This window comes from Pithys albifrons, chromosome 11, assembly GCF_047495875.1.
Source record: "Pithys albifrons albifrons isolate INPA30051 chromosome 11, PitAlb_v1, whole genome shotgun sequence".
NCBI lineage: Eukaryota > Metazoa > Chordata > Aves > Passeriformes > Thamnophilidae > Pithys > Pithys albifrons.
In genome coordinates this window covers 22261719-22285603 of record NC_092468.1, presented here as the reverse complement: position 1 = coordinate 22285603, position 23885 = coordinate 22261719, and the positions used below count along the sequence as shown (strand labels likewise).

At 45.7% G+C, this 23885-nt stretch overlaps 1 protein-coding gene across 4 annotated transcripts in view; it reads right to left on the bottom strand.

The window, feature by feature from the left end:
* The window catches only part of TNIK (TRAF2 and NCK interacting kinase), a 153640-nt gene that overhangs the window by 103216 nt on the left and 26539 nt on the right, over nt 1-23885 (bottom strand). For all 4 annotated transcript variants that reach the window (XM_071566604.1, XM_071566606.1, XM_071566605.1 and 1 more), the window contains exon 2: nt 23053-23118. In XM_071566604.1, the coding sequence (XP_071422705.1) occupies nt 23053-23118 (66 nt within the window). The remainder of the gene's footprint in view (nt 1-23052; nt 23119-23885) is intronic.

The window sequence follows — 23885 nt, the reverse complement described above, 5'->3', positions numbered from 1 at the left end:
AGGGTAGCCAGTGCCCACCAGGACCGAATAGGAACAGCAGCTGAACATGACCTTGCACTGTCTCTGGGCACTGGGGCTGCACCCACAGGCACATTCCCAGGCACAGACAGCAGTAAAGCCCACATTCCCCATGACCCAGTTCCACACTGCAAAACTGGATTATGGCTCCCATTGATCCACTTGGGTTTCTGCTTTGATTTTGCTGGTGAAGCAGTGAAAGAGGTCATCCCTCTCTGCCACTGCTGAGGCAACGTCCTACCCACCAAGGAACAGAGCTTATCTCCTTGGAGCTCCTTGCTAGTAACCAAGAGCCAGACAGCAAAAATATCTTGGAACTGTTAAAAAAAGAAAGTGTGACAAACAAGAAGTGTTCCTGGATACACAGAATACCTTCCCAATCTGCACTCACAGGGCTTAAAAAAAGGCTGCCAGTATATGTACTACAGACAGTATTTTATATTATCTTTACAGTGTAGTCCACAGCATCCATCACCAACATGCTGCTGATGTGCTGAAGGACAGACATTTATTGTCAGCAGGAGATACCCATCACAGCTGAAGATTCTGTAATTACTGTTTCTTACAAGAAAGTGGAAGATTTATTGTTCATATAATAGTCAATGAAGGTCTTTTCTGGAGTAGAACAGTGGTTTACTTACAGACCTTCATCTGCGTGTCACGTTGTATTATGCAAGATTAAATAGTTTCATTTTTCCAATCTGTGAATTTAGGTAATGTGTGGATTGTCCTGCGGTAATTTTAAGGACAGAAGCTACTTGTAGTCTCTGCTGTGCCCTCCCAAGGCAGCTGGTACAGGGGTACCAGTGGGGACTCTCTCTTCCTACCCAGACAGTTTCTAGCTGTATTTCTTTAAGTCATGAAACCACAGGTAGAGAAGATTTATATCCTGTCATTGGATAAAGGTCTTCAACTGAGATCAAAGCAGTTAGCTATAATTGCAGAGAAAAGGTTGCAAAACAAATCCTAATTTATCAGTAGGATTTTTTCACCTCCTTAAAGTATGTACCATTTACAGCAGACAGCAGAGATAGGAAGGCAGCAAAAAAATCATCCATCATTACAGAAGCTGCCCTCATTCACAGTTTTGCCATTAACCACAACTGAAATCCTAAATACAACATGGAATCTCAGTGCTGGGTGTTATTACATGTCTCCCTTAAAAAATGTCTTTTAAATGAACACTGCATGCACAAATCCCACCACTCCAACATTTCTGCCTTCTCTCCATCCTCTTCCTCTCAGCTTCTTGACAAAGCTAAGACCAGATCTTAATTCTAGCAGAAACTTTGTGAGAAATCCCAATTCCAGATGGAGGCAGAAAATGGCAAAGACCACAAGACCCAATGACTCCAAACTGAAGACGGACAAAAACTAATAGGAAATAAAGAGCATCATTTGTAAGTAACAGTAATTAATCACCAGCAAGGATTGATAGACAAACAGTGGAACTGCTGATGCTTCAAGGCTTGGCACTGAAGTTTGATCTGAATAAGTTGCCCAAGCTGCAGTTGTGCCACACTGCATGAATTAACAGGTGGAGTCCATCATCTGCCAGCTGGCAAGTTAGGTCCAACCACCCCCAAATCCAGGGTTTCTCACCCAAGGAGAGACCAGAAGCTGAGGACTGTCCCCTCTGTGCTAACCCACAACACACCACCCTGCTGCCCAGCACCAGAAAGGAGATGCAGTCGAATCCATCTCCTGCAGACAGACACCACCCCACCACTTCAACACTTCAGGGAAGTTTTAAGACTAATTGAAGTGCTGCACAAACTTTGGGACTAGGCTGAATTCCCACTTGTGAACTGGTCATCACTTAAGCAGTACTTCAGTGCAGGAGAATGAAAGAATAAATAAACACAGAAACGAGAAAGCACATCCATTATATACTCAACCACCAGAAATATGCAGGGCAAAAGGGAGGGAATAAAAAACAGTATTCTCCCCTCTTACTTCAGCCTAGCATTAAAAAGACAAGACACATTCCCAACTATAAGCCTCTATGAATGAAAAACTGGCAGAGTCAATAAAATGTGAAGTAAACCTAATTCATTTTTACTATATGACCTACTTTCAGCAGGTTTTGATTCACATGAGCTGCTAGAGCTTCAAGGTGGTGATTCGGCAAGGTCTGTTCATTAAAGTCATTCTTTTCTTTATGGGTTTCAGCTTCAAGGGATAAGAAAACACATTTCTGTCAGAGGCATTTGCCAAAAAGGTCCCCTTGGCACAAACGCTGCAGCAGCCAGGGAAAAAAAATGGATGTGAATGTAAATGCTGCTTCAGAACTGAAAGATGATGGGAATGAAGAAAAACTTAATTGCTGGAGGTGATGCCTCCTCCATTATCCTCGAACATCCACTGGGCGCCACTTGTAGCCCTGCAGGGCAAGCAGGGATGCTTTGGGGGGACCAGAGTGACAGTCTCTGCTCCCTGAGCATCCCCTTGCTGCAGCCACGACTCAGCCTCTGCCCTATGAAGGAACCACAGCATCAGTGCCTCTTTGCTCTGACAGGCCAGAATGTAACCAAGGCACAGGGCCAGGACCCCAGTAACACCACCCTGGCAGCAGCAAACCCCCTGAGGCTTCTCCACAGTGCTCTCTCCCACCCTCTTACACTTTGATAATTGATGCAGCCTTGACAGCTTAAAAAATACTTTTTCCCCCATCCATCTCTAGAAGGGAAAAAAAGGAATTTGAAATAATCTGCTGGCTCTTAGCTCTTCATTAGACCCAACTAGACCTGGAGCAGTAACTGGGACTGGATCTGAGATAAAATGCTGCAGAAAGTAATTTTCCATTTGGACTGGAGCATCCTGTCCCCCTGCACCGCACCCAGGGCATTGTCAGGGTCTCCCTGGCCACCTCTTCTGCTGTAGAAGGTGGTTTTCTTCTTTGTGGTAGATCTATACCTGTCTGTTCCTGGTCTCATGTGGTCTCATGCGAGAAACACATAATACAATTTTACCCACTGGCCATGCGAGGGCCTGTGAAATTAAGGGGAGCACAATTAACCTCAATCAGTCTTGTAGGCACCAAACACTCCTACAATATTCACCCAAGCAGCCTATATCTGATTCCAAAAGGGCTGTTCTTATGCTTGGTCTGAGCATGTAAATAACCACATGAGGACCAACATGGATGAGATTGAGTTAGTCATCGCCAAATAACCACAGAGGTGATCTCCTCTCCTTTCTGCAACACCAAGCAAGCTGAGTGCCTCAGTCTACACAGCCCAGATTTTGCAAACCTGTGGGGAGCTCAAGTTAACCAAGAGCAGTTCTTTGCTTTGTAAGCAGATACCTCATTCTGCTGAAAATAATATTTGTTTTGACATTTCCCAGGCTAATCCTGCATCAGGATAGCTATTCCAGAATAGCATCCCTACTACCTGAACTGCCTGGGATAGCCAGGGATCCCCTGGGGCCAGGAAGGATGGATGAACACATGGATCTCTCCACTGCATTTTTCACTGGCTGTTCAGTCACAGCTTCAAGTACCTCCAACATTACACAAAATTAGCAAGCAACAGTATTTTGACAAAGGTTGTTAATGCCGTACCAGGACAAGGTGGCTCTGCAGGCAAGGCTGGAGTGAGCCACCCCTCACCAAAGTCACTGCAGCAGAGATCAGTTAGAGACCCTTCAGAAGAATCTGCCAAAGGAACAGTGATTAGAAAATAAACAGTTCATTTCTGTGCTCCTCTCTTGGGCCACTGGCTGACAGCTTTGCTCCAGCTGAAACCGAGGGCTCCATCACCTTGGCAGCTGCTGCCACGAGCTGCTCCCACAAAGGGCACTCCACATTCCTCCAGGAGCAGCCACAGGCCAGGGCACCAAGGCAGGAAAAGGCATGTGGCTAAGAAAGGGGAGCCTTGGAAGACCTCTCATTAAATGTCTCCATGAGGAGTAAGGAGAGCTGGCTGGAAAGGCAGCAGCTCTTGCTGCAGAGACAGTAAAAACAAAGCAAAACCCCAGAATGGGAACCAAAGCTAAAAAATGCTGCACATTCCCTAGGCAGGTATTGCATTATACACACATTTTACTATAAGGGTGAAAAAGAACAAAAAGGAATTTAATTTTTTCTACAGGGAAACTATCATCTGAATATTTTGGCTCAGAAGAGTGTTCCCTCATCACCAGAGCAAAGGATCTGTGAGAAAATGTCCTTCCTGCAAAAAGGGGGGAAAATTTCTGGCTGGAGTCTAGAGAATGAAGTAATAAACCCTGTAAAGCTCAACTGAATAAAATGCCATGAGAGTGCTCAGGCAGAACTGAGACTGACCTTAAGCCTGGCCTGGCTAACCCCAGCCCTCCCATGAGGAGATTTAATAAAAATAAAAAATCATGCCCTATGCCTTGGTGTTCTGATGGACACAAACAGCCTCCTGGCATCAGCCCTGGCTTGCCATCAGTCAGTACATTTGAGACTTAACTTACTTATGTTCACCTTAAAGCAAAACATGCAGCTATACAAATGAGTATTTTCCATATTTTGAATGCAGCTGGGGTATTATTCAAAAAGAAGTTGCTCTCAGCCTCCTAGGAGACAAGAAAAGGTCACAGAGCAGGCTGCAGAATATTTTCCCAGCCTTCCTCAGAAATACTTACATGATTTCTCTATTTTAAGGCCTTCCCTGAGACTTTCCCCAAAAGTTCCGAAAAATAATCAATTAAAATGAAAGCACTTCACAAAAAGAGGACACGTAAGGACACCAAGTGTGGGCAGGAAAATAGATTTTGGTCCTTCTATGAACTCTGGCAGCAGATACAAGGGCAGATGGAAGCAGCAGCGAGGGAGCTCAGCTCAGCCCATCATGTACCCAGCGGGAGGATACCCAGGAGTGCCACCAAGCACTGGGCACCTCCCTCCAGTGCCACAATTCCCATTCCTCGATCTCGCTGGAGCAAAGGGCAGGCTCCATGCAGAGGCAGGGGCTGGCCTGGGTACCACCCGCGGGCAGAGCCGCAGTGCCCGCGCCACGGGTGGGAGACACGGGGCTGGAAACAGAGCGGAGGAGGGACGAGGGGATGGGGAAAGCAGGGCAGCCCTCTGGCCTCACTGCCTCCCTGGCTCCCGGGAAGCTGCCAAGCCTGTCAGCAGAGATGCTGCAGTATTGCGTTCGCTTGGCTCTGAGCGCATCGGGAGCAGAGCTGTGGTGAGTCACAGCTCTGCGCCACTCGTCCCCGCTTCCCTCCCCTTCCAACTGGCTTGAGTATTACATGTATTATTATTCTTCTCTCCTTTCTTTGTTTTTTCCCCTCCTCCTTTGACTCACTGGCTGTTTCCTTGCTAGCCAAAATACCTCCTGCTCAAGGGAAAGAGCTGCGGAGAGCGAAAGCCAGGGCTGATGGGGAGCCTGCCAGCTCCAGCCCCAGCAATCCCCCATGGCCTTCTCCAGTGCAGAAGCATGCAGGTTGTGGACCTTTATTTTCCACTCATTCAATCACAGAAAGTCCTTGAAGGAGATTTTCTAGTTCACATAATGCTGCAATAACAAAGGAAGTTTTCAGTGTTTGATTCACAACACTAACTTGGGCTCTAAAAGCTTCTGATTATTCTGTGAGCTCCTGGTTAATGGGACATGTCTCCAATATTGCCAGTGGGTTCTTTTGTGCAGGGCCTCAAGTAACCTCTGGCACAGCCTGAAGAATTTCTTCTCCTCTCCTTTCACCTTAAAAAAATAAAACAAAATCTGTAATAATTAATATTGATCTACAAAGCCAGGAATACTAAGTGCCCCCACTGTAGCACCCCTTCTAATCCCTGCAGGACTGTTGATGGGAACAGATCCACAGTGTTGCTCTCCAGGGACCATAGCTCAGTGCACATCTTTGTGCTGTGAGTCCATTTCTCAGGATGATACTTGATGAAGATGCAGGCTGGGGACATGCTCCAGCTGTGACATGGTGGACCAGGCAATAGCTAACATGGCCATCAGTGTTACAGGTGGATGCACCAACATCCCAGGGTTTGAAAAGCAAAGGAGTGTAAATGATCCATGTCCAGTGTTCACATGGGATCCACCATGTCCCAGCTTATGGAAAGAACCCATGGGTGGCACCAAAGTGGTTAATGAGAATGCACCATAAAAAAAGGTATTTGGAGCTTTTGAGACGAGGCGTTGACAGCCCTCTTTGAGCAGCCGAGAGATGCAGCCTAGCCAGGCACATAAAAATGTTATAGGTCTTACCTCCAGCAGGAAGGCAGCACCTAAAGTCAGTTTTGTCTCCCCATCCCAGCTGCTGGCAGAGGGGTTGATGAGTTACCTTCAGAAAAAGAGATTTGTCCCATTCCAACAGCTTATACAGGCCACTGACACAGACACAGAGATGCCAACAGCAGAGAGAGTCAGGCCAGGCTCTGCAAAAAGAGGTTTGCTGCTCTGATTGGCAGCTATGGTTTCCATGGTTAAGCTTTCATTCAGAAGCCAAAGCTACTCATTTACAAAGTGAACTAAATCAGTTTGAACAGTAGCACTACACAGTCACCTTCCTCTTTAGAAAAACACTGCTCTTCACAGATGCCTTCTGCTTGTTGACATCCAAGGTGTGTCTGCATCCCCTATATGAGACCACAGCCAGTGCCAGATCCTGGGAATGTACAGATTGTGTGTGACGCCACCAGAAACCATCCTGGGTCCAGGTAACCTGTGTCCACAGCTGCCCTCTCACTCAGCTCCCTTTTATCCATTCTTCAAAGTCTCCCCTGATGCTGTTAAACGTGCTCTCATTCCCACCCCATGCCAGTCAAACACAGTTCACTGCCATCAATCCTGCACTCACGTAGGCTTTCACCTCTGCTGCTGAAGACAGACCAGCATCTCTGTAGGACCTCGAGTGCTGCAGGGACCACAGCCAAATCTGCAGCTACCAAAAGGACCTCCTTCCTTTGCACTCGGCACCAGCAAAGGCTCTTTAGAGGATGGAGCAACTGTAAAGTTCATTCCCTCCAGCAAACAGCTTTATCTGAACGGAATGAACTGAAGATGTAGACTTGTCTATTATTTTCAGCAGCACTTTTTCCTCAATCTTGATCCAAAAGCCACTTTCTCCATCCTTGAGGACTCAAGGTCAGTCAGACCTTGGGAGACACAGAGGGTATCTGGTATAGGATGGTTTGTGCACGCACAGGGGATGTATCTCAGGTGAATGGAGTTATCTGGATACTTCAGTAACTGAGTTGTGCTTAACCAAACATATCTCACAACCCTCATACCTCAATCTCTTTGCTAAATCCAGTGTTTCCTGCTTCAGTTGCACCTCTGCTATTCACTCCGGATGAATCCCTTTTCTCTCACAGCATTCTCTGCACTTCAATTCCTTTTGCTAAACTTGGTAGTATATCTTGTGGTAGCCTTTAATGGTGAGCATCAATAAAACAGATCAGCCTTCCAAGTCTTCTGTTTTCCAGTCAAACATATATCTGCTTTCTTCCTCTCAGTACTATTTTACTCTAAGCACCAGCTCAACTGAGACTCTTCTGCATCACTGCTGCTGGGCTGACATCATTTAGATGGATGTTGTGGGGCCAGTCACCCTCAAGAGCTGCCTCACTCCTCCATCATTTGGAAGTGCTCATCTATTACAAGCATTTCCCCTCACCACTCTAACAAAATATTAACATCCCATATCAGACACATTATATTTGCTACACATTTCCAGGTACTTCTGCTCCAAACAGTTTTATTAGAAGCCTTTGTACCCATTAAGGCCTGAAAGAATTGAGTGCCAGTGGCCTTTTGTAGGTTAATCCACAAGAGATCAAGAGAGTGCAAGACATTCTGTCTATTCAAATTATTCATTTTACTGGATAATAGTATGAATATTAATATTGTCCATTGAAAAAGTATGTTAATTAGGATGCTGGCAGCTTTCTGGACCACTGCCACCCAAAGTAAGCACTCAAGGGTACGTGACTATTCAAGCTGAGGTCCCAAATTGCTGTTAACGACAGCGGCACACTCAGCTCAAGAGCCAAATAACCAAAATAATTAACAAGGGAACAACCTACAGAGGGTTAATGTTACTTATTTCTCCTCTACTAATTTCAGTTATTCCCCTTCCTAGTAAAACAGTATTTAACCAGACCACAAATAATTTGCATAGCAGACACGTGACAGCTGCTGGAAGGTTCTTAAGCAAACGGAACAAATGCCTCATTAATAACTAAGCCCCAAGAAATGCAGAAAGAATTTTGTACCAGAGCACCAAAAACCATAGCAGTTTATTCTTCTGATGCTTGCCTTGGATTAAACACTACACTCCTTTGATAAGACTGATTTGGACAGATGAGAAAATGGAGAAAGCAAGGTCCATGTATGTACAAGAAGGACAAAAACTTGGGAGGTCATCGCAGCTGAGACATGACTTTTTTTACATAGGTAAAGGTTTCACCAGCTCAGGGAAAGGCCTGGTCTCTGGTACATTAACAGCACACAAGATGGTCTTTAATAGATATGATATCCCCCCTTTCCAGATGCCCGAGTATTTATGGACATGATAATCCAGATGTCAGCAAGCACCAGGCCATAGAGGAAGCAAGCAAACCTGCAATCCTGGGTATCACTGACCCCAGGACATCACCATCATTGCCCAAAATGCTTGAGATATGCAAACACATTTTTCGTACCATTAATGAATAAACCTCAAACATTTTGGAAATTTTTGCAAAAATAAGATTTTCACCAAGGGGTCTGATTGGAATGAAAAACCCTTATGTTTTGTTTGGCTGGGCTGTTTTTCCCAAGGTGGAAGAATAACACATTAAGAAAAGCAAATTAGCTCCCTTGGACCTTGCTTGTTCTGCTTCAGGGGAGGTATTTTCCTTTGGGATCCCTCTAAGTTGGAAACACAAATCCACATTTCCCACCTGTTAAGCCAATTTCATGGTTATAAAGGGCCAAAGTCCTTCTCCTCCTCAAAGATGTTGTATCCAAAATCTATTTTCACAAACCGCAGTTTCTCAGCATGGTGGGACTGACAAAACTTAGTGTTGTGCTCTTCAGCATCTCAAGATACACTAATTTTAGTTCATACCCAACAGTCAAAAGGACCACTTTCTCTTGCAGGATCTTCAGCAAAGCTTCCCAGTCCCATTTATGAAAGCAGAGACTTAAAAACATCTGGCAAGTACACAAGTACTTCATTTTCAGGAGCTCTTGGCACCTTGACCTACAACATAAGCCAACAAAGGTATGAGGTCCACCAGCATATCTGCAGGTCAGACCCCTTTTTGCCTCAGTGTAAACTAAGACATCTAAAATTAAAGCAGACTCCTGCAAACAAGATGACCAGGACTTCTGGTTTTGCATTCCCAGCCTGACATACGGGGCTGCAGATGAGATTTTGCATGTGCACATACACACACAGGCTTGGGGTGAGAGAGAGGCTCAAACACAAAGAATTTCAGGCTGCTGAAGACCATCAGTTGGAAGCAGCTGCAGAAATCTTTGATAATTCCCCAGGTTACTGAGCACTTTGCTGCTTAAATCTCTCCCTGGCCAGAGCTATCGCTTGTCACCCACCAAAGGCTAATCCTCTTTTTTTCTGATCCCCCTCTCCATATGAGGGCAAAGCACCTTTAATCTTAATTTCAGATGTACTTTTCATGATGTTGCAGATGGGTTATCTGCCACTGACAGTATTTGCCACCTATTTCTCCTTAAAGGACACTGCTTGACCTTGTAACAGCTTCCATGCCTCCAGCTTTAGAGGCTGAGCCTTTCTATTTGAATGGATCACAAGTAATCACTTTTCTGTATCCATTATTAGCAGGGAACCAGCTACCCAGAGAGCTTCTGCTTTGTTTTTTTTCCCTCCAAATGCAGCATTTTTCCCAGGCAGAGACATATTATGGCAATTCAGACACTGACAACTGTGTAAATCACACCCAGGAAAAAATTATTGATGACCTCATTCCAGTAAAGCATGAGATGATCAGGCTGCCCCATGGTATTTTGATCATCTGAGAACCCTGAAATTGAAAGTCACAGGCTCCATTTTGCTTGGAAACCTAACAAAAGGCATTAAGTGTGACAAAAGGCACTTAGAACATCTCTTAAATTATCTCATTTCACACCAGCAGCAACAAATACTCTCTTTCCTTTATTAATACACACTTCTTACCCATAACTGTTCTCATTTTTCTAATTTTGAATTAAAATGCTTTCAAGTTATTGATCCCTTCTGCTAGAATTCTTTGCTTCTGTTTTTATTAGTTATTGTACAGCCTAATTTGAACAACATGAACAGTGCATCCAACACAACCACCTTTACAGCAGACCTGTCTCCCAGGAGTCAAGGTGATTAATCTCTCCCGTGCAAGACAAGTCACGTTCCACAGCCCCAGCTCCTCCACACTGCTGGTGTGCTTAGACTGGTACTCTCACATCTTTTATTAAATTATGTAATTAGCTCACTTCTTCTCAAGTGCCTTCCCAAATAGGTTGCAAACGGTCACCAACAAGGGAACAAGCAAACCCAATGCTCATGGTGTATGCTGGAGCTTTCAAGAGCATTTGCTCTTGCCCATCATTGGATTTCTCCTCATGCCAAATCATCTGTGGGCTCACACGACCCAAGAGACATTCCCCAATATTGGAGCAGTGCTGAAGGCAGTAATTAGCAGAGGCTAAGGCACAGACTGCTGTAACTATGCCAGAAGATGCAATCCCTCCCAAGAGATGGGGGTGCCCTTGCAGCTGGCTGGGGCTTCTTGGACCCTTCCTGGTGGGCATATCCCACTGCCAGGGGCTCAGCCAGCTCAGGGACAGGGCTCACGTGCTGCCCCTGCACCAGCCTCTTCCCTCACGGTATTTAAATCCAATTGGTGATATGCCGAGTCCTCCCTAAACACAACTCCAGGCAGCTTATCACAGTTTTAGAACTCTTTCTGGAAGCAAGACAACAATTTGGAGAATGAAGGCTCATGGACTAGCCCAAAGTTGTGCTGTCACTGTCAGCCCTTTGGCTAATCCACGTCCCTTGCTACATGCCCTTGGTGGCTGTTGGCATCTGGCTGCTCTGCATGCAAGCCTGTATCTCCTGCAGTACAGCATGGGAAAGGCAGCAATTTTCCTTGGCCATGCCAAGTTTCAGATAATATGGGCAGATGCAAAAAAAAAACCCCAAAAAACAACAAAAACCCCCAAACTAACAAAACCGAACCAAATCTCAAAGTCAGCCATAAGGGAGAAAAAGGGTGTAGGATGGAGGTGGTGCTGTAGTGCTTAACCTGGGTGAACAAACGTGTTGTGCATTCTCTGCACAAAGATAAATGCCAGTGATTCACAGAGCTCAAGTCAACCCAGGGCAAAGATCCATGAACAGCTCAAGAACAAGCTTCTCCCTGTCCCTGTGCCCTTTCTCAATCAGAAAGCTGTAACCTGTATCCTCCACACCTGGACAATCCAGCAGGCCAGCACAGTAGCACATGCAACTCCATTTGCAGTCCAAGATGAACAATCTGTCCCATCCATGCTGGCTTTCAAAGTTGGACAGTGACAAACCTCATATCCAATTGATCCTTTGGGGGCTGAACCCCATGGGCAGCATCACTTCTGGGGGATGGCCATGCCCTGGACCACTGGCCAGCCAAATGACTTCCCTGCCGTGCCCACCACCCCCCTAAGTCATCAACTCTGTGTGGATGCTAAAGGCAGAGTACCACAAACCACACCACAACTGCCATGGCTCCTCTACCCCAAAAGACGCTGGTTTTGTCAGTTCAAAACCCATTACTCTGGAGGAGCTTTCGGTAGGTATTCGAGGGCCTGGCTCAGGGCTTGGCTGCTACAGGATTTTCAGCTAAGGCTGAGCATATTCTGTGTGACCAGGACTCACTCACTGGACGTTGCCCTGTAGTGCCAAGGATCAAGACTTCTCTGCATTTTGGGCAGTTTTGTGACTACAGCAAACAATGTTTTTGAGAAGTCCAAAAATGTCATTTGATGTTGCACTTCAGAAGCCTGTTCCTCTAATACAAGATTTCCATTTTCTTTGGCAAACTACGACTCGTGTTAGCCCTGTTGGCATTCAGACACACAATTCATCTGGAACAGGCTATTTACAGAAATTCTGCTGAACTGGTTGTCTTTCCATTAGTTATGGAGAGAAGAAAAGGTTTGGCCTCAATGCTCGACCTGCTGAATTAAAGTGTAAAAGAAAAAAATCTCTGAAGCCCAGGAACGCAAAGGTATTTCCACGGGTGCTGCCCACTTCGGCTACAGCCATAATTGCTCTAAAAAAACAAGAGACTAATGGCAAGTCCAGTGGAATTTGCAATTTTTCCTAAGCCTTGATGGCTGCTTATATATGAATTTTAACCTCTGTAAAACATGAAGATGAGTTTCCATCCCTTCATGTTGGCCATAAGAGCTTCAAACTCTAAAGTGGTTTTTATATCCCAGGTGGGAATAGGGGAGATTGGCAGGAGACTTCTGAATGCTCAAGTTAGGTACTTAATGAGGCATCTTATTCCCAACTAATGGTTTTGCTCAGGGACAAATTGCAAAACCAAGGAAAGCATTGGCATACTCAGCAACTTCAAGATATGCTGCAGCAGAAACCTCACATCTTTTCAAAAGGGGATGGAAAGCAGGACACTGTCATCAGGAAAACCAAGGATAGGGAGAAGGAGAGCCCTGGGAACAAATTCCAAGCTTTCCTTTCCAACCCTCCATCTGGCATGCCAACCACTATTTACCATTACAACAGGGGTTCTTGAAGAGAAGCCCAACTGAGAGCTCAGAGGCAGAGATTCCCATCCCATCCCATCCCAATCTTGGGACAACCACCAGGAATCCTCCCTGCAGACTCCAGGGTTGCTACTCCAGATGGAGGAAACACCCTGAAGTTCCACACCATCAGTTATTTCAAGGTAAGCACAGTGATAACCTTTGTGGAACAAATCACACCTTTTAACTAACAAGGAGGTGTTCACAAGTTACTTTCTTATTTAATACAGCTGTTTTACTGTACCATCCTGATCTCATTTGCTTTAGATACCATTCAGGCAAACAAAAAGTACATTTCTTCACACTAACCCTGTTAATAAGCATTTCTCAAGGGAGCAGAACTGTGAGGAGCTAACACCCGTTGTTTATTTGTTTATTATAAGCTGGACTTATTGAAACAATATCCCCACCCAGCACTAACTGGGGAAAAAATAATTACATCAAGCTAAGGCCACATCCAGTGAAATGAGAAGAGACAGGAGCGCCGTGCATTGCCCGTTCCCTGCAGCCCAGGTGAAGCATCACCTCCAGCACGAGAAGCATGTCACACTAATGGTCTTGCCCAGATAAGATGATTCTGCCTCTTCATCTTTAGAGCCCATGGAGTGCTAACAAAGCCAGCACAGCTTCCAGACCAGGTTTGTGGGCAGCTCTGTGAAATTAACTATGGGCACTTGATATCCAAGTCTATCCTTTATGCACCTCTCTTCCCCCTCCAGTACTCCTCTGTTTAAACACAAAAGGCTGGATTACATCCCTGTCCCCTTTTTGCCTCTGCAAGTCAAGGTCATTTCAAGTATCATTTGCCATCAGGTTGAGTGGGTAAAAAAAAAAAACAAAAAACAAGACTTGCAGAAAGCTATTCCTTTTCGGAACTTACTGCGACAGTTTACAAACACCCCTGAAAGTATCAGAAACTGGAGTAGAGCAGCATCCCTTACACTCCAGGGTGCTTCTCCTATTCATGCTGTGACTCTTGGTGAAACTCCCCAGTCACACAACTGAATGACCCAACAACCCAGGAGGCTCCTACATCCCTCAAAGTCCAACCACCACACTAAAGCAGAGATGCACATCAAGAGAAAGCCCACCAGTGCCAATCCAGCACTAAAAATTCTCATTCTCTTGCTGACCTGCTGAATCTCCTGGATGCATCTCATCACATCCTCTCTGCTGGCAACACATTAAAAAGGAGCATGCACCAACATTTCTTTAAGATCACTGTCCCAGGAGAGAGAACTTTGAGAATACAAGCAGTCCCTGGGACATCAACACACAGGTCTATAACTTAGTCCAGCCCAAGGAAGATGACTGGGATGCTCCACACCCATGGGCAAGCACCAAACCCCACATCTCCACCATGGCACAGGCAGAGAGGTGGCTGTGGCACCTTGCCTTGTTCCCAGTACCCCACAGGATTCCCTGGGCTGGAACATCACAGCTCACGCTAACAAAGGCTCAGGTTCCCTGACATCCCCCTCCAGCTGACTGCATGCTGTCTGCATCCCAAACTCCTTTCCAGCTGCCCACACACGAGCCCAAGGGAGATGGGCATAGCGTGGTGGGGATGTGGGGATGGAGTTGGGCTCCTAGCCAAGCACTTACAAGTGCATATTCCCAAACAAGAATTTGGAGACCTAAACACACACAAAAAATTTAAATACTTAAAACGAAAAAAATGCCAATCTGCCATTCTTATGCAAGGAAAGGAAAAAATCCCACAACATTTGGAAGCAGACTGTGTTTGCTTGGCACTTTCCATCTTTAGGTAATTAGTGTAAAGGGCTTCCCAGGTAAAACTAAGAATAAACTGTAGATTTCAAGAGAAACACAAGTCTCTGCAGTGTGCCTTCAAAGCATAACCAGAAGATGCAGAGCTCAAACTAGTTTCCCCACAGACATCACCTGCCTTCAAGCCTTCAGAGTCAGCCACAAGTCAAGCTGCATCAAAATTTGGAAAAATACAAAAAAATGGCAAGCAAGAAATGTCGCTGAAGACAAACACTACAGCATTAGAGAATGCCTCAAATCCACATCCTGGACAAACGTTTACAGGCTGCTGCTCCTCCCATCCCCTTCTCTAAGCCTTCTAAAAAGCGCCCTCCTAGCTGAGAGTGGCACCTTCAGAGCTGGGAGGAACAAAACACCTCCCAGCTCTAAAACCTACTTTTCAGTGCTTCTCCCGGTTGTTTTCCTCAGCTGACCTACTAACAGCTGCTGTACTTGCTCCTCTGGGAATCAGCCTCACTCCCAGCCTTCTGTTTTTATAATGTTGGTGCAGGGACGCTGAGCCCCCCATCTCCTCATAACAGATTACTTTCCAATGCTGGTACCACCCAGCAGCCCCCAGCTCTGCACACCCCCCTCCCCCCCCGACCACCCCAGCATTGCTCTGTTTCTGATTTCATGGGGGAAGGGGCAAGGACAGGGATTAAAAAAAAGAAGAGAGGACTTATTTAGCAAAGGTCACCATAGAAGTCCATAAGCAGCGGCGACCTGGCCCCAGGCTTCCTGTGCACTGCACCAGGCTCCAGTTCACTAAAGTTAATAACCACAAAAAACAGCAGGTATCAGCTTCTACTTGAAGTGAGAAGCTCCTCATCTGCTTCCCTGCAGCCCAGGGTTACCATTAGGGCGATATATCCTTCAGCAGGACAAGAAGCCCTTCCTGAAAGGGAGAGTGATGCTTTCACATGCAATAATCCCAGTTTTAAAAGTTGGCTGCTTTCTAAACAGTCCCCCCCCCCACCTCGAACTCCCACCTCTCACTTGAAGTGTTGTCACACAAGACCTGAGAAAAGACACGTCTGAGTTCCCAGACCAGCCATTCCTATGGAGCATGTCCAGGTTGCACTGGACATGGTGCTTGTTCAGATCATCTGAGGAACAGGTGCTTGCACAGAGCATCTTCTAATCCTCACAAGTCAAGGAGAGAGCTCTCCCTCCATCCCAATCCATGCCTGGCACCCACACCACCACAAGACCCACCACCACATTCCCCATGCTCTGCAGCACCACTGACTTGACTTGGCATCTTCAAGGGCAGCGTTTTAACTCTAAACTATTGCAGATATTTTTTGTCCTGCAAAACTGTGCAGTATTTACAGAATCAGAGCATCCAGTAATGAAAGGGAAACTGGACAAATGTCACTTCACAGATACAACAGTCTGCTCCTGACCTTACCCCTGCCCTTCCCCTTCATGAACTCTGCAGGCAGGGAAAGGGAACAGAGATTAAAAGGGAGACAACATAGGAAAATTTCTAATCACCTTTTATAACCTGGATTCTGTAGGACTGAAATGCAAAAAGCACCTTTCCCTTACATTATTCAGAAAGCAGCAAAGCTAATGTGACATATTGGTGCGTAGGTGTGTGTGGGCTGGTTTCTTGTGGGGAGGGAGGGCTGAGGGCTTGCTCTGTGTTTCAGAGAAATGAAGCAGCACAAGATGTACCAGTTGCTCTGGTAACAAAGCTTTTGGCTTTTTTTTTCTTTTTTTTTTCTTTTTTTTTAATAAGAGTGAAACATCATTTTAAGCATTTTCCAGTTCAGACTTCCTTGCCTGCATGGCAAAAACAAGTCCACGTTCCAGAAACACACACACACTTTGAGTCAGCAAGGAAAGAACCTTCTCCTCTAGAGATATTATAACATCGTAGGGAAGTTGATAAATTGAGGTTGCCCATTTTCCTCCAGATAAGGCTTGCAGGCGTTATCACACACCAGAATGCCAGCCCAGCCCCTTCCTGTGACCCAGTAAGAGCTGATAAGAGCCCAGCATCTGCAAGCTGGTGCATACAGAAGAAGAGGAGCCCTCAGCCCTGGTGAGCACCCTCACACAGCAGTACCCCCACCCTCTCGCACAGAGCCACCCCAGCGGAAACAATGGCTTGGTATTTAATACTATGCTTGTAATACAGAAGGATTATAAAGCATCTTGTCAGTGTTTTAAATCCATTCACAGTCACACAGACCATATGCAACCTTGAAGGTGCCAAGCAGCTTCTGCCCCTGCCCACACACGAGTCTGTGTCTGGATGTGGATGTGACTGGTCCAGCCATCACCAAAACCATCCCAGCAGAACGCAGAGCCCCCGATGGGACAGGGTAACCTTTTCTGCTGCCCCAGAGGAGCAGAGGCAAGGTGCTTCCCTGTCTCAGTATCATGGAGCAGGCCCTTAATGAAGTACAAACTCTGGGGAAAGCCAGGGAACTCCCCAAACTGGAAGGGCCAACCCTTCACCTGCAGCAAACACCAGAGCATGACAAGGGATGGCTACACACGTTCACACCTGTGCTTACACTCAGCCTGCCCTGCCATGCAGAAAAAGCAACCTCTGAAGACCTGGAGAACACAAAGAAGGACCCAAAGCCAAGGGCATGACACTAGAACCACTGATACAGCTCGAGTCACAGCCAACCTCACAATATCACAGTTCATTTTATAAACAAGTTGGGAAAATGGATGCACCTTCAAATCAAAAGCTGAGGTTAGAGATGCCTGTTTAGATTGCAAGATGATGAGCTCTAAATTCCTTCAGTAGCCTGTGAAAGCAAGCACCAGGTGCCCTTGGTGTGCTCAGGACCAGCACACAGCAGTCAGCACCACAGGACAGCTATTTGGACCTGGTCAGCAGGCAGGGCACATGGTGTGCACACATTCAGTCCAGTCTCTCAAACAAGGCACAGCAGTCAGTCTGCAGCTATAAAAGCTCTGTATGTAAACTAAGACTAATTCTTTACAGCAGCAAACCCCAGGAAATATTAATTGTGTGCAGCATGGTAGCTTCTTCCACACAGCTAAAAGCAACAGTGATTAATTATCAAACTATTGACCATCAGCCTTTTAGAAAGGGAGACAATAAACCAACTGATTATTAAAAACAATTACTGTCATTCTTGACTCAGGCTAATTACCTGAGCTGCTAAAAATGACCCAGGAACCTGCAGAGTCTCTGTTCTCACTATGCCTGATGCAAGGGCCCAATGCTTGACTGGCAGCAGCCAGATCGAGACAGACCTCAGGCAGGCTAAACATGGCACAGACTTCACTTTATTTTCTCATATGCCCCCTCAAACAACGTAGAAGGAAGAAAGAGTCTTCTGAAAGCCTTTCTTTAGGATATCCAACTGCTACCTCACCAGCCTGCATTGGTGGAATGCCCAGAAATGCCAAGAGGAAGGATGCCACTGTGCAGGCAATGCACAAATAGCACGTGGGAGGACAGGACACATCTTCTGCCTCCTTCTCTGGCATTCACAAACTCTGGGACAACATTATCAATAACAGGCTTGTGCCTGTGACATTCTCAGGGGTGTGACTCAGGGCCCAAACTGTCCCAGCAGTCTGGATGCTCCCAGCTCTCCAGCAACAGATGACCTTGGATTTCAAATGTCTGGTTCACTTTCTCATACCTTCACACCTCAACACCTCCATCTACTGGGTCAAACCTGGGTGTTTGCCTCCAGGTGGATCAGTCCTGGCTTCTGGCAAATGCCAGCTAGGTAATAAATAAATCCTGATTAAAGACCTTGGGATACATTTCTTTATGCTTCTCCCCTGTGTATTGTACCCACAACAGGCACACACACACACAGCGCAACAGGGAGCAATTGCAAGAACTGTGACTTCTTCAAACAGCTGCCTAACCTAAGCTGGCAGGGGACACGGACAGCCCATGGGCAGACACCCTGCCTCGAGGTGACTAGTGGCACTCCAAGGTGGCTTCCTGGAGTGACTCCCTGCTCTGCCTCACCCTGTGGTGATGCAGGAGCTCCCTGGAGGGTCACAGCTGAGACTGGCAGCACGTGGATACCACACACTCTAAATTAGAACACAGAATACACTGCTGTGTAATGGCTTAGTGATTATATGGCATTTACCAGATAATTAAACAATCAATAGTTATTGTGCAGTTACGGAGTTGCCCAGATGCTGTATCTTGTACCCTGTAAAATAAAACCTTGTTGAAGCTGTAAATGGAGAGCCACATCCCTGGGGCACGAGGCAAAGCAACACTTGGCATTTATGACCACTGTCCTCCTAGCACAGTTGGGAAGAAGCACATGAGTATGTAATCTCAACATCATTTATTTCAATATTGTAAAACTACACATGGTGAAAGGGACAAAGGTTACCATCTGATCTATTTCCTGGTTGATTTTTCTTACCCTGTTGCAAAGGCTTGCATCAAAATCCTTCTTGAGGGACACCATACACAGGCCAGAGACTGAACATCCTTGGCTAAGCCCATAAAAACACCAGGGGAGTGCGTTGGTTTTCAATATATTCAGTGCACAATAAACAGCCCGCTGCATGTCTTCCCCAGCCTTGTAGCCATCTGTTGGACAGGTATTTCTGAGTAACCCTGTGTACTTTTACTTTGAACCAATGTATTTATTGGTGTTGTTGTTGTGGCCCTGATTTATCCAGGCAATCTAGGCATACACAGTATTTTAAGGAGTATTTGTTTGCTCTCTAATGCAAAATAGAGATAAGCAGTAATAATAATGTTCTGGAACATAAAAACAGCATTTCCTTATACTATAGATAATGCTCTGAAGGGTTCTAGTGAGTTTTGTGTCTACAGTTTTGCTTTCAGCCATCAGCCACCTGCTAAAAACCAGTGAGGCAAAGGCTCAATTTCCCAAGTCCAACTCACTGTATTCCTGTTAGTCATTCCTTTAAACATCTTAAATAAAAAAAAAAAAGAAAATCCAAGGACACATAAAAATTCACTACTGCAACAATGTCTGGCACAGAAGCTAACAAGCTTTCAGTCCTTTATCAAAACCAGTTTACAATCTGTAACATTAGATTCAGGATTATTAAAAAATAAAGAAAAGCTTCCGATTCAATTAGAGAGATAAATCATCACTGGTGCGGTCCCTCATTAAAATAAAAATCAAGCTATTCACAAGAGACTGTTAAGCAGCAAACAAGGAATGTTATTTCTCTCTGCATTTTTCCCAAGTGAAGAGCTTGTTGTTGGGGTTAGAGAAGTGAGAGCAGAGCAGGTCGAGCCAAGGGCTCCTGCAGCATTCAGGTGTCACTGGGGTACGGCCAAAGCTGGGAAGGACCAAAGGGGTGTTTTAACCTGCCATCCTGAGCAAACACTGACCTTTACTTGAAAATACAGAAGTCAAACCAAACCAGCTATCTTTGCCTTGAGCACAAGGCTCAGAGAACAAGGCTTTGACTTACAGAAGCACTGTGAACCACCTGAGAGGGACCTTCTAACCATAACCCAGAAAGCAGGATCAAAGCCACTTGTGCAGGGAGCTGCATCCCGGTGCCCTCATTTTAGCAGTGGGTGCACACCCTTTGGGGGCTCTTAATATGCACTGGGCTTGGCCAACATGCAAGGAGAAGGCATGTGCTCTGGCAGGACCTGCCCAACCTCTTCAACACTGCAGATCCTGAGGTTGGCTCCATGAATCCCTGCTCTCTGAGGGCTCCTCTTACTGTGGTACTACTACCTGACACTTCTCAGGCTGCGATATCACAGCACTGTCAGGCCGTGACATCATTCAATGACCAGAATAATGTAACTGTGCACTTTATCCTATGGGAACAATGGGAAGTTTGCCCCTTGTACATGTCCCTCCAGGTCCTGTGCAGGCCAGCTGGTTATCACCAGGAGACTGTGGTCTCTAACACAAACATGGCCATGCAGCAGTGTTAGAGCTGGCTGCTAAACCAGGTTTTCTGGGGAAACATCAGGGCTGCAGTCCTGTTCTGGCAGTCTTGCAGCATATAAACATGATGTTCTCCCCTGCCTGGAATAAACATCTCACTTCTGCCGCTTCCCAACAGGAAGGTTGCTTTTCTTGTTTCTGTGCAAAGGAGAGGTGACGCTCACAAGGTGACACTTCCTGGCCACAGAGCTGAGGCTGGAAGCCAACAACAGAGCAGGCATCAGAACCAAAAGCACAACCAGAGGCACATACAGCTTCAAGTAACACCAGCACAGAGGGGAGGATCACCATCCCTGCAGGGATTTAAAAGACAAATAGATGTGGCACTTAGGGACACAGTTTAGCGGTGGACTTGGTAGTGCTGGGTTAATGGTTGGATTCTCTTTAAAAATCTTTTCCAAAGTAAACGATTCTGTGAACGATTCAACCCTACCTAAGGAGGGTTTGAAATGGCAGTGGAACAACCCTCTAAAAATGGAGGATGGGACTCCTAGGTATGGATCACTTCTAAAGGCTGATTTAGAATGGAGACAGAAGGTCTGTGTGTCTTGAAAGTTGATCCATTTGTTTTGCTGTAAGAGATAAATACAGCAGTGGTATCTGGAGAAAAAGAATCACAGAGATCTTATTTCCGCGCTGGGTTTTAGGGTGGGACACCATAAACAGTTATGTATGTTTTATATCAAAGTCTCCTTTTGTTTACAGAGTGCGTGCTACTCCAAGACTTCAGTATAAGAGAGCTGGGAAGTCAGTCTTAGCCTGAGCTCATACCTCAATACTTACTAATTTGGTTTGGACAGCGTTTTCCCCTCCACCCCCACCACCATCCCGCCTGGCACCGGCACCACGTGAATCACACCGAGGACAATCCGGTTACTCCAGCAAGTTAAAAACAGTGAAGAGGAGGATTTTCCCCTTGTACAGCAGGGGAAGAAGAAACACAGAAGTGTTCGCCTCCCAGAAAGCCTACACATGGACACTTCAGGGTGGTTTTTCCCCCACTTTGAGGCAACACACAAACACACCGAAAGAATCAAACACAGCAAGAGGAAACTTGATCAGCTGAGCTGCACAACCGGCAGCACCGGCACCAGTTTATTTCCCTTTTCTGCTCTCCACAAAAACATGACGCTTTCAAAAGGCCGTTACAGGCACATAGTTTCCACTGATTGTTAGAAATATGCACCAGTTGAAATTAGGTCACCTTTTACCATTATTTTAGCAGCTGAAAAGAAAAACAGTTCAGAAGGGAGGTCCTGTGGTGGGGAGCACATGGTGGGAAAACAATGAATACCAGAGGGAAAGGCTCCCTGGAATATAACCTTGATAAGAACGGCTTTGGGGTGGAGTGGTTTTTCCTTTGTTTTTGTATTTAAAAAAACCAAACTGATTACAGTTCAAAAATTCACACATTTAAAACTCCAGAAGTTCCAGTTCGTCTTCAGTTCACATCAATCCCTCGATCCTTCTACTGATGGATTAGCCTACAGGCACAGGAGGATGATGAGGGAACCACAGCTCTTTAAAACCTTTTTCATCTCTTCAGCAGGGGCAACTCACTGTCTTTTAAAGCATGACAATCAAGAGCTGTGTCTCCAAAGCCACAGAGTAAGAACACATGGGTATATTCCATTCTATAGTCAAAGGATAAAATGAACACGATGGGTAAACAGGATTTCTGTGTACCCACCCCCCCACACACACACGAGTACACGTGTATACAGCACTTGTGCCCACACATAGAGAAGCTTTTTAGAGAATGAGGCCCAGGGGAAATATTGACTCCAGCAGAATAAAAATATTTGGCCAATTCCTCATACAACCATTCCAGAATCTCCCCACTATGTATTAGGTGCAGATAAACCCAGACTTTGAAATAATTCAATCCCTCCCCAACTGCACAAGAATCACCCATAGGAAGACTCCACCAAGATGACAAATTCTGGAAAACCCCCAGGCTAAGATGCGTGTGGGACAGGTGATGCAATTTAGCAGAGGGTGGACATTTTAAATATGGTTGTAAAGAAGTTCATGGTTTTAAAATCCTGCTCTCCACGGTCCCTTCACTAGCCTCACCTGGATTGCTGCATCCAGATGTTTACAGAAAGCAATACTACTGAGTTTAACAGGCACTTCAATAAAAACATTTTAATAGTGTTTTTAATCCTACAGCAGGTTTCTGCCAGTGGAAAGGACAGCAGCCAGCTCATGTGCAAGGAGTGCACTAGACTGCAGCAAACTCATTTGGCAGCCTATTGCAGCTGTAAACTCAGCGCTTAGGAGAGATCAAGATTCAGCTATTAAAGCACAGACTTTTCACTCCCTCCTCATCACCTAATCAATAAAAAGCAACTGGGGGGAGAAGGGAAAAAAAAGCCATTTATTTTTTGTGGCTGTTTCAGAACTAAGATGAATTGCTTATTTTAATAGCTCTGTGTGCCACACGGTACTCGCACACAAGGCCAAAGGGCCAGAGTTCAGAAATGTTGTTTGTCAGGCCTGAAACAGGTCAAGCCCTAACCAAGGTGATGTGCTGGGATGCTCCGTGTTCAACACACAGCCAAGGCAAACTGGACCACTTCTGGTGGAGCCCTTACCTTATAGACCTGCCCGTAGGTACCATTGCCAACAAGCTCCACCAATTCAAAGATTCCTGCAGGATCCTAGGAGAAATGAAAAAAAATGTATTTAATAAGCAATACTTACAAATCTCTGAAAAAATAAACACTCTATGAAGATCAACATTTAGCTGACCAATGTTTTGAGCAGTTCAAGGTTTTCAGGCAGACCTGGGATTGGAATTACTGTGAGGACAAGCAGAAGCATGTCCCCATGCCAGTGACAGTCCTGCCAAGGCCCAAGCTCTGCCCAGCACTGCCCATCTCCAGCATCTGGGCTGGGAGATGCCAGGCAGGTGCCTCTGAGTGATCATCAATCCATTATAATGTTATCTTCTCAACATATAAACACTCAGTTTATGCTTTAAAACAGCAAATATTTGCTATTAAAACTTAGGTTCATCAGCTTTGGAAAAAACTCACTGGCAGGACACCATTTGGGGGGCTCAAAACAGGGTTTTTCAGGTCTACCCCTGAGGTCAACAGCATTAGTGTTACTTGGCCTAAAGGCCAGTTTTTGTTTGGTGCATCCTGGGTCATCCTGGTTTGTCAACTGAGATGAGCAGATCTAGGGCAGTGACATATGAGGACACAATGACTTCGAGGGCGGCAACGAAGCACCCAGCCCTGTCCCCAGATTCCCCTCCACCAGACATGTGTCCAGACAGGGGAAGGACAGTCAGCTGCACATGTTGGCACAGTTAAAAGACGATATGAGCAGTGAGGTACGAGGGAGGGTGGGGAAAGAATACACCAGCGCTGCTATTTTCTCCTCTTGGTGGGTTTTCCCCTTACAGAAGCTTTATTTATAC